Genomic DNA, 17567 nt, shown 5'->3' on the forward strand with positions numbered 1-17567 from the left:
CGCCCTGGCGCCTGGCGCCTGGCGCCGGCCACCTGAGCCGCGTGAGTGCCAGCGCAGAGGTCGCACTCCCGTCACCCCTGCGCCTGCAGAAGCTTGCCAGGAGCACCAACTCCACGGACTCGCCCGCCCGCGCTCCGCTGAAGGCCCCCTGAACTCAGACTTCGGACTGGAAGGGCCAGGGAGAGACCCCTGTCCCGGGCGAGGCCTGGGGCGACGCTCTCCCCTGTGGGACCCAATACCGCGGCTTGGGTCTGGGAGCTCAGCATTTGGGGTCGCGGGCGACGCGCGGTGCGCGGGAGCCGAGTTTCCATTGCCTCAGGCAGGCTACACCCCTCGCCGGGTCAGGCTCGGCAAAGGGGTCGCGGGGGCAGAGGGGCGGAGCACGAGGCGAAGCCCGCCGGGAGCCCCACCCAGACGGCGCTGGCTCCCTCTCCTCCCCGCCCCTGCGGGGATGGGGGTGTGGTCCCGAGAGCCTACAGTGGCTTCCAGCTTTGCGCCTCGCTCCCGGGAGCGTTCGAACGCCCGCAGCCTGTTTCCCCGGGACGCTTACCCGGCCGTGCGCCCCAGTCTCCCGCAGGCTGTCTGGCCGCCGGGAACGCTCCGGGCAAGCCCGCGACCGCGCGACTCTGTCCGGGGGCCGCTCTCAGCACCCCTTGTTGCAGCCGCGGAGCCGCGGTGGGCAGCATGCGGGACTACGACGAGGTGACCACCTTCCTGGGCGAGTGGGGGCCCTTCCAGCGCCTCATCTTCTTCCTGCTCAGCGCCAGCATCATCCCCAACGGCTTCAATGGAATGTCTGTCGTGTTCCTGGCCGCCGCTCCGGAGCACCGCTGCCGGGTGCCGGACACCGCGAACCTGAGCCGCGCGTGGCGCAACCACAGTATCCCGCTGCGGCTGCTGGACGGCCGCGAGGTGCCTCACAGCTGCCGGCGCTACCGGCTGGCGGCGATCGCCAACTTCTCGGCGCTCGGGCTGGAGCCGGGGCGCGATGTGGACCTGGAGCAGCTGGAGCAGGAGGGCTGCGTGGATGGCTGGGAGTTCAGCCAGGACATCTACCTGTCCACCATCGTGACCGAGGTGGGTATGTGAATGACTCTCCATCTGCTTCAGACTCCTGGAGACTCCCTGGCAGTCCCTGGGTGAGCGTTCCCCGCTTTCCCTCAAACCTGAGTGGCTGGCGAGCAACCTGGGTGAGCCGTCTAACATGTGTGGGCCACCCTCAAGAGCAGGACTTCTGTGAGGCTTATTCATGACGGGTTGGAGGAGATGGCGCAGGGACTGTTGTCACCAACTGTCTTTCCTTTACGAGTTTCACAACAGAGGAAATTGTTTCCCAAGAGGCCTGTCCCAACTGCTCAGATGTACAGTCCCTGTCAAGTTCCTGCTCCCCACATGAGGAGGGGTCTGGGGATCTCTGCTGAGCCCAAGTGCAGACACAAAGAGCCTTGCTGCCTGGTGTGCGATAGGCAGGTCTGACCTGTTTCCTGGCCACAGACTTCTCCAAGCAGCAGGGGGTCTACTGTTCTGCCATCCACCTTTTGGGGAGGCTTGAGGTCCTGTCTTGGGGCTCCAATTTCTTTGAAAAGGAGCAGAGGCCCTCCTGATGGTGACTGGGTTCAGGGGACCATAGGAGCCATAAACCCAGCCCCAATGTACTGATAAGCAGACCGACTCACTCAGACCCCTTTGAGCACAGGATCCAGTGGTGGACAGGGGTTTCAGATTATGCCATTAGCCCCTTGGGATTCTAAGTGGTTTGGTGGCAGGTTTTCTAAGTTTCGGGAGTCAGGCTACACACACACTTCCTCCCCTATACTTCTTGCTTTGCATCTGGTAAGGGCCATGAGATGCTGGGTCCATTTGAGGAGGGTATACCTAAACTAGTTTCCTGCTTTTCCTTATCAGGAAGGTAGAATTTTCCCAGTTTCTTTTCCCCCACTCTATGTTCCTCCCAAGAAAAACCTAAGTGTGGTCCCTCGTAGCCCTTATTTCTTTTCCCAACGTGGCAATTGTCAGGCACCACAACTGGCCTTGTGCGGGCACCAGACTGTAGACATCTGGGGTTTGGGGCCTGCTCTCAAAGCTCAGATGCCCATGGGGCACACTGCCGTGTTATAGAGGGGGGCTAACTTCCACCCTGCTTGCCAATCGAGTTCTGGAGCCTGAATTCAAATTCTGGCTGGCTTGCTGTGTGACCTGGGACAATATATATTACCCTCTCTGTAGGGATAACAGGGTGAGGAAATACTCCAAGAAGAAGAGATAAAATTTGACCTGAATCTGGAAATATGAGTAGACCTTGTCCAAGCAAAGAACATGGCAGATTTTGTGGTTGGAATTCCCATAGATCCAGGTAGCTGGTGTTCAGGGAATGGCAGATGTGGCTAGAAATGCCTACAGAAATCATTTCACAGTGGGCATTGCAGGAATGTTGAGGAATTGATTTTACTCTGAGGAGAGTGAGGAAATAGGAAATAATAAGGGTTCTAAGCAAGGGGTAACATGGCCATAGTTGGCAGAGGCTTACTCTAGCTGCTATGAAAAACAACAAGACCAGTGAGGAATCTGCAGGAGTTTCCTTGGCAAGAGCCTGGTGGCCAGCTAGGAGTGGTGACTACAGAGTCTATAGGACCTGTGAAAAGTGGGCTCAGCCTGTGGACTACCTCTGGATCCCCCCAACATTGGCACCACAGCTACCTTGGGCTGTGAATTGACCCTGATTCTCTGGTGTTGATCCCCTAGCAGGGGCTTCTGGTGTGTGCCCATCCTTTGCCCACAGCCTGTTCCTGGGGCATCTAAGATTGGGGGCAACTCCCTCCAACTCAATTCCTGGAAGTCTCATCGGAACTTGAACTGGAGCTAGCCCTAGTAGCCACAGCACTCCCCAACAACTGGTTTGACCTGTCTCTTTTCCCTTCCTTGCTGGTGTCATTCATGTCCGGGAGAAGAGTGGGGTAGCTGTTGGCCTCCAAGGCCATAGCTCTCCCTGTTGTGCTCTGCTCATAGTATCCTGTGAGCACCTCTGGGGCCACATATCATCACATGTTCACACTAATGCAAAATGGTTTGCTTTTTTCAGCAGCCTTTCCCTTCTTTGCTTCCTTTTTTGGGTTGTGGGATAAAATAAGAGACAAATGGGTGCTGCTGTTTGGGAGGAAGAAGGGGAGAAGCACCAGGGTAAGTAGGGGGAGGTGGCTCTCCCCAGAGAGATGGTGGCCCAGGGAGAAGTTCTGGAGTCAGACTGGAGGGCCGGTTCTGATCCCACCCCTAGCCTCTTGGCTCACCTCAGCAGGTTACATCACTGCTAAAAGCCTCAGTTTCCTTAACTGTAAGAGGGGATCCAAGTGTATGAAAATAGGCTCAATATGACTAATCATGAAGGAAATATAAATAAAAAACACAATGAGATGTCCCCTCACATCCATTAGGATGGCTCCTATCAAAAAAATACAGAAAATAACAAGAGTTGGCAAGGATGTAGAGAAAGGGGACCCCCTGTGCACTACTGGTAGGAGTGTAAAAAGGTGTAGCCACTGTGAAAAACAGTATGGTGGTTCCTCAAGAATTTAGAAGAAGAATTCCATTGAATCCAACAATATCACTTCTAGGCATAGATACACAAGAATTGAAAGCAAAGTCTCAAATAAATATTTGTATGTTTATGTTCATAGCAACATTATACACGACAGCCGAAAGGTAAAATCATCCCAGATATCCATCAATGGTTTAATAGATAAAGAAAATGTGGCATATAGATATATTGGAATATTATTCAGCCTTACAAAGGAGGGAAATTCTGACACATGCTAAAATACAGATGAACTTTGAGGACATTATGCTAAGTGAAATAAGCCAGTAACAAAAAGACAAAAACTGTGTGATTTCACTTACATGAAATAACAAGAAGAGTCAAACTCATAGAAACAGAAAGAAGTAGTTACTAGGGGCAGGGGGGAATGGGAGTTATATAGGTCAATGATATAGAGTTTAGATTTGCAAGATGAAAAGAGTTCTGGAGATTGAATAACAATATGGATATAGTTAACTCTACTGAACTGTATACTTAAAAACCATTAAGATAGTAAATATTGTGTTATGTTGTTTGGGTGGCTTTTTTGGGTTTTTTTGTTTGTTTGTTTTTTACAATTTTAAAAATCAGGATTATAAGCGTGCATAGCTTCTTTGGGTTGTTGGAAGGACTCGGTGAGGCCATGCTATAGTCCCCAGCACCAGCAAATGGGCAGCATCCGCCAGTGTGTGAGGAGAGGTAGGGCAGGACCCCATGGCTGTACACATGGGCATCATGGGAGCTATGCTAAGGTCAAGTTGCAGCCAGTATCATGGGTGATGAGTCTTGCCACAGGCTGAGCCCCTTTCCCCCTGAGGAAGTTCCAGGACCTACAGAATAAGACATAGTTCCAACCCCACACTGGCCAGTGCCCATGGGAGAAGTGGCCCTAGTTCAACCATAGGTTCAAGCCCAGGGGCCCTGAACAGGTTCTCTGTGTCCCACCTGGCACGATACAGGTAAAGGGACTGTTATCAAATTGTTTCTGCTTTACACCTCTCTGCAGGATCTCCCAGAGGACATACTCTCTGGGACAGCTGAACCAACACCTGACCCCCACAGGGATGTCAAGTTCAGCCAGGAACCCAAGGATGGCATGTTCTGCTATGGAAATGCCTTTCATAGAATGCCGGGAGGCAGGAGTCTGGTGTTTGAGCTGGGACTTGCTTGAATGCATCTATCTGTCTGTGTATATGTATGTGCATAAGGTGGTTTCCTTCCTCAGGGGTTGTTTGTGAAGTCCAATTTACTATTCTTGTGTAGTCACTAAGAATTACATTTTTAAAAACTTCATTTTGATTTAATTTTTGACAGAAATTTTTAAAAATAGTACAGGGAATTCATATATACCTTTCAACCAGCTTCCCTTAATGTTAATAATTACATAACCATAATTCATGCATCAAAATCAGGAAATCAAGGTTGGTTGAAGTACAATTAACCAAACTACAGACAGTATTTGAATTTCACTGGTTTTTCTAGTAATGTTCTTTTCCTGTGTTTAGATCCAAGCCAGAAGCCCATGTTGTATTTAGTTGACATGTCTCCTTAGTCTCCTCCAGTCTGTGACAGTGCCCCAGTCTTGCCTTATCTTTCATGACGTTAACAATTTTTATGAGTCTATCAGTTATTTTGATGAATGTCCCCTGGCGTGGATTTGCATGATTTCTCTCATGATAAGATTGAGCTCGTATACTGTTTGGTCAGAATATCGTAGAAGCCATATGTCCTCAGGGACATATACTGGTGGGTATATGGTCTCAATACAGCTCGTTTGTCTATTTCTAAGATTTTATTTATTTATTTGTCAGAGAGAGAGCACAAGCAGGGGAAGTGACACACAGAGGGAGAAGCAGTTTCCCTGCTGAGCAAGGAGCCTGTTATGGGACTCGATCCCAGCACCCTGGGATCATGACCTGAGCTTAAGGCAGCTGCTTAGCCAACTGACCCACCTAGGTATCCCTCGGTACAGTACAGTTTGTTAATGGCAATGTCAACCTTGGTCACTTGGTTAAGTTGGTGTCTGCTGGGTTTCTCCACCCTAAAGTCACTATTTTCCCTCTTCATAATTGATAAATATCTCAGGGAGAGACTTTGAGACTCTACAGGTATCCTGTTTATCCTCAAACATTTACCCACTGGTTTTAGCAACCATCTGAGGACCTTCACAGAAACAAGTAGCAGGTGGTGTTTGCCTAGTGGTGATTTTGCATCTCCCACATTCCTTCTACATTCCTTCCAACTTATTAATTGGAATTCTTCTCTGCATAAGAGATTCCCTCTCACTCCACTTATTTATTTACAAAATTATTACTTTATATAAGTAGAGACTCATGCACACTTATTTGATTCCATGAGTCACCATCTAATACTATCCTTATTTATCCTGTTGCTCCAGCTGGTCTATCTTGACCCAAGTTATTTTTTACTTCAAGGATAGAGACGGTAAGAATCCAAGGAAAGGTCCTTCTTCTGTCTCTGGAGTCAGAGCTGGAGGAACCTGTATTTTCCCTTGCAGGGTGGAGTGCCAGGCACCTCTTAGCTACATTGTCTGTAGGCTGGCAGCACAGGAATGGGAGCAGGGACTGGTGAGATCTGGCTCCATAGATTGGGACTGAAACTTCTGGTGAGGAAGGAAGGGACCCCAAGCATCCCCAGTCTGTCTGATATGGAGTCTTTGTTGCTGAGACCTACTGCAGTGGCGAGACCAGTCTCAAGAGTGTGGCTCTCCATATAGCCCTTCGGTGCCACAGACCCCAAAGAGAAAGGGACTTTGTGTGAGAAAACTCAAAGGCCTCCTGCCCTAAGGCTGAAGGAACAGAGAGGGCAGCAAATGTCCTGCTCTCCAGGGGACCTAGATTTATCAGGAGGGCCACAGGGCAAGCAATAGGGGTGAGCCTGGCTGGTGGCATGGGCTCTCCTTCCCCTCAAACATGCCCACTTTTCTCTTGGAACATCATTAGGTAGACCTGACCCCCTTCAGTCCATAGGTGGGGAAAATGAGGCACTCACTTCTGAGCTGAGTACTGCTTCCCCTCACCCCCATGAAAGCCTTTTTGTTAAGGACCAGCTTTCTGTGACAGGTTCCTAGTGGCGCGAGGCAGGCATATTGCTTCATCACATGGACTTCTGTCCTCTCCAGCAGGTGGCTGCCTCCTTTAGGAACCCATGAGTGGAGCTCCTCGTGGGTACACCCTTGAGATTGATACAGCCTTCAGCAAAGGGGCTGGACCTCTAGAGGCCTTGTACCATCTTTCCTGGGACCTGGGGTCAGGGCATGGACAGAGCAGGACACAGTGATTCTCCACCCATAGCCCAAAGGTATGAGGTAGGAAAAAGGGGGTCTCCTCTGTTATCAGGGCACTTATGGGAGGCTTTGGGAGTAGCAAAGGAGGGATGATGAGACAGACCAAGGCCAGTATCTAGGCCACTACATGGGACTGCATAAGGAAGCTCCCAGGGATGTGAATCCTCTGAGGCCTGGGTGGGCTCTGGCAAAGGTAAAAACTTTGAGTAGTAGGCAGTCTTAGACTGTATTCTTTCTGTCAGGCCTACAAGCCACCAGGAAATACTGCTGGCTGGCATGGGGACTGGCCGCTCAGCTGTCAGGACAGCCTGAATATTAACGACATTCATTCTCAGACTTAGCTCTCTGTCCGATTCCAAAGGGGAGAAGGTGTCGGGCCTCCGCTCAGCCAACAGAAGCAAGATTTTCAGAAAGGTCTTTCTAGAAAACAAGTAAAGGACACTCAAGGGTTTTCCTTAGCTCTGGTATGAATGCACTTCCCTGTTTGTTTATCATCTGCATCACCCCGAACCGTTTGCTTGTTGCCTCCCAGCTGTGTTCCTCTGACAAAGGCCACCAGGATCTGGGTGTGCTTTTGTCTGGAGGCTACTTCACCCACATCTCCTGCCAAGTTTCTGGGTAAACAGACTTTGTCCACCCCCCTCCTGGTGGGCAGCAGAAGCCTCACACAGAGTGCAAGAGGTAGGATGGTGTACTGACCAAAACAAAACTTTGGCAGTGTCGGTCAGAGGAGCTGCGGGTGCCTCAGGCCTCTGCATGGACAGGAATTTGTGGCAGGCTAAATTCAGTTCATGTTCAAGGCTAGCACAGGGCTGCTGTCTTATCCAAAATCTCGGTCTAGTTTTAAGCATGCTTCTGGAGCCCAAAAGAAAAGCAAGGATCCCCATTTGGAGTATAGTGACAGTGGAGAGAGAATGGAGGTTCTTGGGAAAGGCTTGAGCCACACGCCCCAGCAATGGGCACAGATAGCCCAAGGCCAGAGGCTTTTGCCGTGTATTTGTAGGACTGGAGGGTGGATTCACAGCGGCACCTTCCAGAATTTCCTCTCCATGCCCTTTATTTATGTTCCCAGAGCGGAACTCGGAGACCTGTTGCAGATCCAGCACCGGGATGGAAGGGGGAGAGCCCCATCTCTGACTGTCCCTTCTCCTTCCCTCCTCCTCTTCCTTCCCTTCGCTACCATCCTCACCATCCCACTCAAACCCTCTGGGTCTTTTGCTTTGGTTCTGCCTCCAGTGACCACAGAGCTCTCCACTGAGGCCTCCCCACCTAGGCTGCCTTTTCTTTATCTCTAATCTGAGAAGAAAGGATACGAAAACATTTTAAGGTTTAACCCACCTCGATCCTGTGAGCTCTGAGCAGTAGAGACTGGATTACTGGTGAGTATAACCAATAGAATCTCTTGGTTCAGCTTATCCCAGATTGTTTGTAAGGGAGATGTTCCACCCAGGAGAGATGATCCGAAAAGACAGGGTACCACCCTCATCCAGGATCCAAGCCATAAAGCAGGGTGTCTCTCCGAGGGCTACTTTGCCTACCACCAGCGCTGGGGCAAAGGTTCAGAGATTTTGTCCAGGGGGACATGTAGTCCATAAGAACAGAGAGTTCTGAAGCTGTCCCCACAGGAAATAATTTCCTTTGAAAGAGGTTGAAGAAGAAAAAAACTAATCTGTACAGCTCAGAAACTCACTGAATTTCAAGTAAAAGAAACAAAAAGAGTTCCAAACACAGACACTTTATGGTACAACTGCTGAGAGCCAAAGACAAAGGGAAAGTTTCAAAAGCAACAAGAAAAATATGACTTGTCACATACAAGGGAATCCTAATAAGTTTTACATTTGACTTCTCATCAGAAACAATGGAGGCCAAAAGGCAGTGGAATAACATATTCAAAATGCTGAAAGATAAAAAGATGTCAACCAAGAATATTATTTCTAGCGAAATTATCTTTCACAAATGAAGTAAAGACCTTCCCAGATACAAAAACAAACAAAAAATATGGGGAGAAATTTTGATAGTTGTGCTGTCTTATAAGAAATACTTAAAGAAGTTCTTCAGGAGTTAAGTTTTTTTGTTTTTTAAAGATTTTATTTATTTATTTGACAGAGAGAGAGATCACAAGTAGGGACAGAGGCAGGCAGAGAGAGACAGAGACGGGGAAGCAAGATCCCTGCTGAGCAGAGAGCCCGATGTGGGGCTCGATCCCAGGACCTGAGACCATGACCTGAGCCAAAGGCAGAGGCTTTAACCCACTAGCCACCCAGGCACCCTAGGAGTTAAGTTTTTTTTTAATGCACAACTTAAGCTCTGAAAACTAAAAAACATCTTTGAAAGAAATTAAAGGAGGGATGCCTGGGTGGCTCAGTCGGTTAAGCATTTGCCTTCCGCTCAGGTCATGATCTCAGGGTCCTGGGATTGAGTCCCACCTTGGGCTCCTTGCTCAGTGGGGAGCCTGCCTCTCTCTCTCTGCCTGCTGTTCTCTCTGCTTGTGATCTTTCTCTCTCTCTCTCTCTCTCTGACAAATAAATAAATAAAATCTTAAAAAAAAAAGAAATTAAAGGAGACCTAAATAAATGGAAAGACATGTCATGTTCTGTTCATGAAGCAGAAGGCATAATATTATTAAGATGGCAGCACTCCTCAATTTGACCTATAAGTTCAACAAAAAGGTGTTCAGCATCATTAGTTGTTAAATAAATGAAAATTGAAACCACAATGAGATACTTCTTAACACCCGTTGGAATGGTTAAAATTAAAATGACATACAATAACAAGTATCGGTAGGAATATGGAGAATTGAAACCCTCACTCAGTGTTGGGATTATAAAACAGTGCAGCCACTTAACTGTTTAGAAAACAGGGAGTTTCTCAAAACTTAGAAGTTCCACTCCTACGGATATACCCAAGAAAAATGAAAACATATATCCATGCAAAATCTTGTATGCAAAAGTTCGTAACATCATTATGCATAAAAGCTGAAAAGTAGAAACAACCCCATTGTCTAGCAACTGATGACTAGTTAAGTAAGATGTGGTCTACCCATACAATGGTATATTATTCAACCATAAAAACCGCAAAGAAGCAGCGATACATGCTAAAACAAGATGAATGAACCTTGAAAATATTATGCCAAATGAAAGAAATCAGTTACAAAATACTACATATTGTATATGTTCCGCTTCTATTAAATGTCCAGAATAGGCAAATCCTTAGAGACGGCAAGTATGCTAGTGGTTGCCAGGGGCTGGGGGAAGAGAGTGGGGAGGGACTGCTAATGGGTGTGGGGTTTCTTTCAGAGGTACTGGAAATGTTCTAAAATTAGATAGTGCTGATGGTTGCACAACTCCTTGAATATACCAAAAACCACTGAATCGTACACATTACAAGAACGAATTTTATGGCATGTAAACTGTATTTCAATGAAGCTATTATAAACAAAAAGAATAAAAATGCCAGGTTCCCTTCCCCATTTGCCCCCTTGCCCGCCCTATCACCACAGTGGCCAGGAAATGTCTTGTTTGTTCACAAAAAAGTTATGAAAAAGAGTGGACATGTGTTCTATTATTAACTACTCCCTAGTGTTGTCCTGGAAAGAAAAAAAAGTGTAAGATGACACAATAGAAACGTATTTTTCATTCTTAAGTGGACTATTGCTAGCTTTTCCTTCACAGTCATCTTTGAGATTGGTATCCATTTATAAAAGGAGTTTACACTTTGTGTCAAAAGTTTTTTCAGTTTTCGGTCATTGACCGAAGTTGTTATTTCTAAGAATTACTGTTTCTTAGTCAGGTTTAAGTGTAACCTGCTTCACTTACTTATTCATGCTGTTTATTCTAAGTCATGGTGTTGCTGTGAGGACAAAGGCAATAGCGCCGTGGAAAGGGAACTACCATTTCATGATGACTGAAATGTGTCAGACGCTGTGTCAAACACTCCACTTATATTTCCTGTGCTGTGCTCACAACCCCAGGAGGGGGTATTTTTTTTAAGATTTTATTTATGTATTTATTTGACAGAGAGAGAGAGAGAGAGCATAAGCAGGGGGAGTGGCAGGCAGAGAGAGAGGGTGAGGGAGAAGCAGGCTCCCCACAGAGCAGGGATTCCGATGTGGGGCTCAATCCCAAGACCCTAGGATCATGACCTGAGCCACTGAGCCACCAAGGCGCCCCACCCAGGAGGGAGTATTATTGTCCTGTCTCTGAAGATGAAAAAGGAGGCCGATCCAGGTGAATGAGTGCCTAAACTCACACAGCCAGAAAGAAAGTGCCAGGGCCCAAAAGAACCTGTGCTCTTCTTTAAGCATCAGACTGCCTTCTGGAGTTCTCAGTTCTACAGAGATCACAGGGATGATTTATCATTATGGTCCTTCAATGTCTTTGGTAAAGGCTAAAATCGCAGGACTGGCTAGTTGGAGAGTTCAAGGTTGAGGGTGATTTCCAAATGTGATACCTCGCATTTCCCAAACTCATTTTCCATTACCCCAATAGTTCAGCATTCAGCACTCATGCATCAACAATTTGTGAAGAATCCACCACCTGCCTAGCCTTGTGCAAGCGTTAGTTATTGAAAATGAGTTCAGGTTTTAGAATTCTGTCCATGTAGAGGAGGATGAGGAGGGGGTGCCTCTTTTCCTGTCTAGCCAGAGAGCAAGGGCACAGTGGCCCAGAACAGAGCCCGCCTCGCCCAGGACAGCCGGGCTCATGCATGCACATATGCACACCTGATCTGTCCTGTAAAGTATGCTTGACCTTGAGCTTTGTGGAGGTAGCAACCATGTCCATTTTGTGCCCCACACAGAGTCTGGCCCAGAGCAGGTGCTCAATGACAGGTGAATAAATAAGCAATTCATTTTACCATCCACTAGAACTTGGGCTAGTTGTTTCATTGCTCTGGGCCTTCATTTCCTCATTTGCAAAATAGGGATAAAGAGAGTACCCATTTCACATGGCGGCCTTGAGACCCCAAGAAATAATACAAGGCACACAGTGAGCACCCAATATACTATAGTTATCATTTCTGTTATTACTGCTAAGCAGCATGAGAGGCATACTCTTCAATGCTGAGAGTGACCTCCTGTCTTCTAGTACCTTGTGACCTGGGTTTTTGTTTCTTAAAGCAAAGCTGAAGGCCAGATGGCCCTTGTACAATTTTGGTTGCACAAAGAGCTTTCTCTGCTGTGTTTATGGAATTGTTGGTCTAATACCCTGAGGATAAAACAGACATAGTAACCCTAGGAAGGCATATCCAGTGCACTACCCTGCATAGCTTGGGGCCAGTGAGTTCCCACAATCCACTCTCTGTCCAGTGTGTGTGTGTGTGTGTGTGTGTGTGTGTGTGTGTGTGTGTGTGTTGGGGGAGGTATTATGTTTTAGAAATGTTGGCGCTTGGCCTGAAAGCACAGCTACAGAGCCATGCCAGCCAGCTCCTCCCTAGACTGTCCACCACGAGTCTCTGAGCAGACCACATGTATGTATTTGTGTGCACATGTGTGTATGCATATACGCAGAGACCCAAGGGACAGCTCTGTCTTATTTAGGAAAAGACTGTCTTCCACTGGGTCTAACACTGTCATTGTTAGCCCCAGGGACTTCTCTGGGCTCTGGCTAGTGGGGCCCCCAAGACACATCCCTCAAATCCCAAGGGGCTGGACACAGGTAGGGCCTGGGCTTCACTAGAATAACCCCATGGAGAAAAGGGGCCTTTTTCAGGCTGGCAGCTGATTTACCAGACTCCAGTCCCATGAGTTACAGCTAGCGTTGGTGGTATAGTGGTGAGCATAGCTGCCTTCCATGAGTTACAGCTGGAATTTGTATGCCAAGCCTGTGTCCTATTCCCATCCTTCGAAGCTTTCCAACAAGATTTTTTGGGCATAGTAAGTTCTCAAGAGACGACCTAACCTTGGAACCAACCATTAGTAGCCATGACATCAGCTGCCTCCCTCTGTTGGGTATGAGCAGGATTTCCAAAATCCAACAGCACCCACCTGGAACAGGTGGCTGCACATGGCTATCTCCTGTGCCACATGATGCCGATGGGGGCCTTCTGGGGCCCTTTCCAGGGAGGCAGAGGGACCTAGGGCCATGGTTGCATAGGGTCCAGTAGGAGAGCAATGGGGAGCTGGCCCATATCTCATTCTTCCCAGCACCCCACTTCAGAATTTGCCCTACTCCATTCCCACTCTATTATCCACTACAGGGGCATCTTTATGGGCGTGCAAACCATGCAGTCACAAGGGCCTCACACTTGATTGTAATGCCCTGCTGCTGATGTCTTGAAATTCTTCATGATTTTTGAGCAAAGGGCCTTGCACTTTCACATGGCAGTGGGCCTGCAAATTAAGTAACCAGTCCTGCTCACTATCCACGCCATGTAATCCCTGCTTCCACATCTGACAGTCTTCTTCCCTTTCTGTCTTCAAGTCTTATTTATCCTACCCTAAGGCAAAATCCTGACAGAATAAATATTCAAAAAACCTACAAAGGAAAACACATTCTCTTTGGAAGAGCTTTTCTGCTTGACTGCAAATGGAATGGTGACAGTGGATAATAGACACATGGATACCCCTACCACACATGAGATTTTCTCAGCTCTGCCCAGCGCTAAAGGCTGTGGTAAAGGTTTTTCACCCCAGTCCTAGCATCTTCCTTGTAGTGGATAGTATTTAATAAGCTCATTTGTCTGTCCTTTGGAGTTCTTGCTCGAAGCATAACATGGGTAAAGATTGAGTTCTGAGGCCTGAGTTGGTACCTAGCAAGCCTATGTACTTGCTATGACATCAGACCAACACTAGTCTCAGAGCCTGAGTTTACTCCTTTTTTTTTTTTAAGTTATTTACTTATTTGAGAGAGAGAGAGAGAGCGTGAGCGCGGGGGGAGGAGCAGAGGGAGAGAGAGAGAGAGAGAATCCCCAAGCAGGCTCCATGCCCAGCACAGAGCCTGATGCAGGGCTCGATCCCACAACCCTGAGATCATGACCTGAGCCGAAACGAAGAGTCCAGTGCTCAACTAGTTGGGCCACCCAGGTGCCCGAGCCTGTTTACTCCAATACAAAACAGGCAAAACAACATATTATGAGGCTTTGGAGTCTCAGTCCCTAATCTCTCTGTCTGTTGGGGCAGATTCCAAGCTCTTTTCTGACACTTCGGCCCATGATTTTTTGGAAGGGTGTGGCCATTACTTTAGGTGCATGTCCTGCCTATGCTTGCTGACCCATGGTGCAGCAGGGCACCTGAATCCGGTCATACAGTTTTGGAGGGTTTGTGCCCTTTCCCCCGAAACCCATTCAGGAACCTCAGTTGAAGCAACCATACTCCGGGCATGGTCTCAGGTGCGTCCTCTGGTTGTGCCTGAGGATTAGAGAGTCAATCGCCTGGCCTGCTGTGTTTTTCCCCTGCAGAGCTGTGCTTAGGCCTTCTGCCTGGAGCCAGCATTGTGGGTGCCAGGAGAGGCGGCCTCATGAATCTTGTTATTGTCTTTAGGACGGGGGTGTTCTCAAGGACATTACCCTCAACATCATGGCATGACCTCTTAGTGGAAGGAAGTATACAGGGGGAGACTTCTCTCAAGTCTGAGTACTTAGAAAAACTAGCTTTTGCAGAATGAGTTTAACACTTTGCATAAAATGGGGATCATGTGAGCTGAATGACTAGAATCCTTGGAACCTGGCAAGCAGGCAGGCCCCTGGGCAGGACAACTGATTGTCAGTCTTACCCTTGGCTTGCTTATTTTGCAGTCCCTCCTCCCCTGTGCTGCTTGCCCTCGTTTCTTAACGTTTTGTTTTACACTTTTCTCTGGTCTGTGTCCTTCTAAACACCTCTCTCTGCTACAGAGTGAAGTGTGATATAAACATGCGAATTCATTTTTGAATCTATTATTTCAGGGGAGCTGTGAGGATTAAGAACTGAATTGCTTCACGAATGTCAGGGAAGCTGCATCACCCCCGAGGGCAGGTGGGACTGGGCAGGAGGAAGGGACTTTTTCCACTAAACGGAATCATCTTGCTACATACAGCAATCTCCTGATCCACAGCCCTCAGAATATTTGTTGGTACCTGTATGTATGTATGTATGTATGTATGTTTGTATGTGTATGTCTATGTATGTATGTATGTATGTCTATATGGATATATATAATATAATGAAATATATATATAGAGAGAGAGAGAGCTCACTGAACACACTTGGAAATGTTTGCAGCCTCCCTTGAGATTCTGCTGACTTGGCTTAACTAAAGAGCTGAGAACTGAAGTTTGTGTTGAAGCCCTCATTTTACAGATCCACCAGCAGGGACTTGTTAGGGCTACAACAGCCCACAGGCCCTGGGGAACAGAAGGAACCACCCTTCTAGGAAGGCTGGGTGGGAAGGAGTGTGGAGGAGTGTTGGGGGAGATAAAGAGCGCTGGAGAGGTGTAGCTACCCACCCTGACCCCCGCCACCCAGTGGGCCCTGGAAGTCAGAGCTTGGCCTGTGGTGTGAATGGAGCAGGGAGGAGAGGGTTTTCTACAGGAGTCAGCTCAGAAGATATCATCACAGACCACTTGCCCTTTTCACCAAGGCAGAGGAAACTTCTATGCCTAGACCAAGCGACCAGGCCTTCTGCCCTGCCCCTGGGGAGTTTCCAACACCTTCCCTCCAGGCTCGGATGCCTTCTGAGGCAGAAATACTACCTTGCTTCACACTGCTTCACAGCTCAAGGGTCACCAGTCACAGCCATGGCCTCGCTAGCTTCTCAATATGGGAGGCAAGCAGAGAGCTGAGGTATCGCTGTCCCTTACCCTCAGAAGAGGAAGGTGGGTCCCAGGGAGGACAGTGACTTGCCCTAGTAAGTGGCAGAGTGAGGTGTCAAGGCCAGAGCTATGAGGTCTCTGCTCTCAGCACAAAGTCAATAGCCTGTCTCAAGGAGGAGAAAGCCCGTTCCAGCGGGCCATGCGAATACTCCCTCAGTTCTGGGCTGGGACTGGACCGGCTGGACGGCTGGGCTCACACTTCATGTTGTCTTCCCTGGCAGTGGAGTCTAGTGTGTGAGGATGATTGGAAGACACCCCTCACCTCCTCCCTGTTCTTTGTGGGCGTGCTCCTTGGCTCCTTTGTGTCCGGGCAGCTATCTGACAGGTAAGTAGCCTGGGAGGGAGGAAAGGTGCAATAGGGCCCCTTGTCAATTCACTGCCTATCTTGGGGTTGGAATGAATTGATGGTATTTCTCCCCAGAGAAAGAGAGGACCCCAACAAGTCAGTAAAAGGAAGAGCCATGACGTCTCATGGTTTCTGGTCTCTCCGTCCCTTGCTTGAACCTCTTTTGTTCATTTTTCCCAGACTCGCCCTGCCAGGGCTTTGGCCAATGGTCAGGAGAAGGCAATGGCCCCACTGCAAGCCAGTCCTTTTTGCACCAAACCTCTCAAATAAATACAGTGCTGCCATCACCACTGCCTCCCCATCCGACCCCTAACTTTTAGATCACAGGGGATCTGTCCATTACAGAGTAAGGGCCAGATAGTGGGTACCCACATTGCTGCTGGGGGTCAGGCCCCTGCCAGGGCCCCAAGGGCGCAGAGCTGACCCATGCTGGTTGTGGGCCTCCTGGAATGCGGAGTCTAGTGGAGACAGCACCACAGCTCCAGGAGAAGTACCATGCTGGCCCCTGAATGTTCTAAGGGGACCAGAGCAGGAAGGTGGGAGTGCTAAATAGCAGTGTTGGGAAGGTTTCCCGGAGGAGTGCCTGTCCCTTCTCCTGTTACAAAGTCCCAAGGGAATGCAAATCCAGCAGCCCAAGATCTGATTTTGGAAAATGAGGTAGGAGACTGTTCTGCTCACACCTGTGCTCCATTCTACCCACTGGTCACTATCTGAAAGTGAAATGAAGACTCAGTCCAACTCCCATATCATGGGTACAGTGTAGAGCTACACTCCCTGTAGAGTGTACATCTGGTTGTACATTAGACTCACCTGGGTAAACTGTTTAAATCCCAATACCCAAACAGCATCCCAGAAAATGAGAATCTCAGGGGAGGGGTGCTGGCCCCAGCATTTTTTGGCACCAGGGAATTTTAAGCGCAGCTAAGATTGAATCCTACTGCCATAGAAGGGGTCTTCATTCTGGATGGATGGAATTCCCATATTGCTGATATTAGATGTCTCTGCAATCTGCAATTTTTCAGAATGGGGTGGCATCTTCTACCTGTGGTTTGCTCTGAGGACCAGATTTCTAGGGGGACCTTGCATGAGCTGCTTTGTGCTTTTGAGATACGAGGCCTCTACAGAAGTTTTAGAATCTCTAAAGGCACCTCCTGGGCAGATGGATGCCTGAGACATCACCAGGGAAGAGCTCAGGAGGACGAGACAAGGAGAAAAGTCTGTCACAGCCCTGAAAACAAAACAGAATAAAAGGAACAAAGTCTGCTGCATTGTGTGACTCGGGGCTTGCCACGTGCCCGGAGTTACAGCCGCTGTGGGCTGCGTGTGCCATGTGCTGTGCTATGTTCTACAGGTTTGGCAGGAAGAGCATCCTCTTCGCAACCATGGCTGTGCAGACTGGCTTCAGCTTCCTGCAGATTTTCTCCATCAACTGGGAGATGTTTACTGTGTTATTTGTCATCGTTGGCATGGGCCAGATCTCCAACTATGTGGTGGCCTTCATTCTAGGTAGGAATGTTCTCTGACCCTCAGAGCTTCTCCTTCCAACCCTCTGAGAGGCCCAG

At 48.4% G+C, this 17567-nt stretch overlaps 1 protein-coding gene across 5 annotated transcripts in view; it reads left to right on the forward strand.

The window, feature by feature from the left end:
• The first annotated feature begins 455 nt into the window (after positions 1 to 455).
• The window catches only part of LOC116855138 (solute carrier family 22 member 4), a 41338-nt gene continuing 24226 nt past the window's right edge, over positions 456 to 17567 (forward strand). The window contains exons 1-4 of one of the 5 annotated variants that reach the window (XM_032837583.1): positions 989 to 1077; positions 14754 to 14823; positions 15881 to 15984; positions 17357 to 17511. In XM_032837583.1, the coding sequence (XP_032693474.1) occupies positions 14791 to 14823; positions 15881 to 15984; positions 17357 to 17511 (292 nt within the window). In that variant the 5' untranslated portion in view covers positions 989 to 1077; positions 14754 to 14790. Of the gene's footprint in view, positions 1078 to 14753; positions 14824 to 15880; positions 15985 to 17356; positions 17512 to 17567 lie in introns of all 5 variants that reach the window. The other 4 variants (XM_032837581.1, XM_032837579.1, XM_032837582.1 and 1 more) reach the window with 4 other exon arrangements.

The sequence above is a fragment of the Lontra canadensis genome, unplaced genomic scaffold (assembly GCF_010015895.1).
Source record: "Lontra canadensis isolate GAN:19392208 unplaced genomic scaffold, GSC_riverotter_1.0 scaffold99, whole genome shotgun sequence".
NCBI lineage: Eukaryota > Metazoa > Chordata > Mammalia > Carnivora > Mustelidae > Lontra > Lontra canadensis.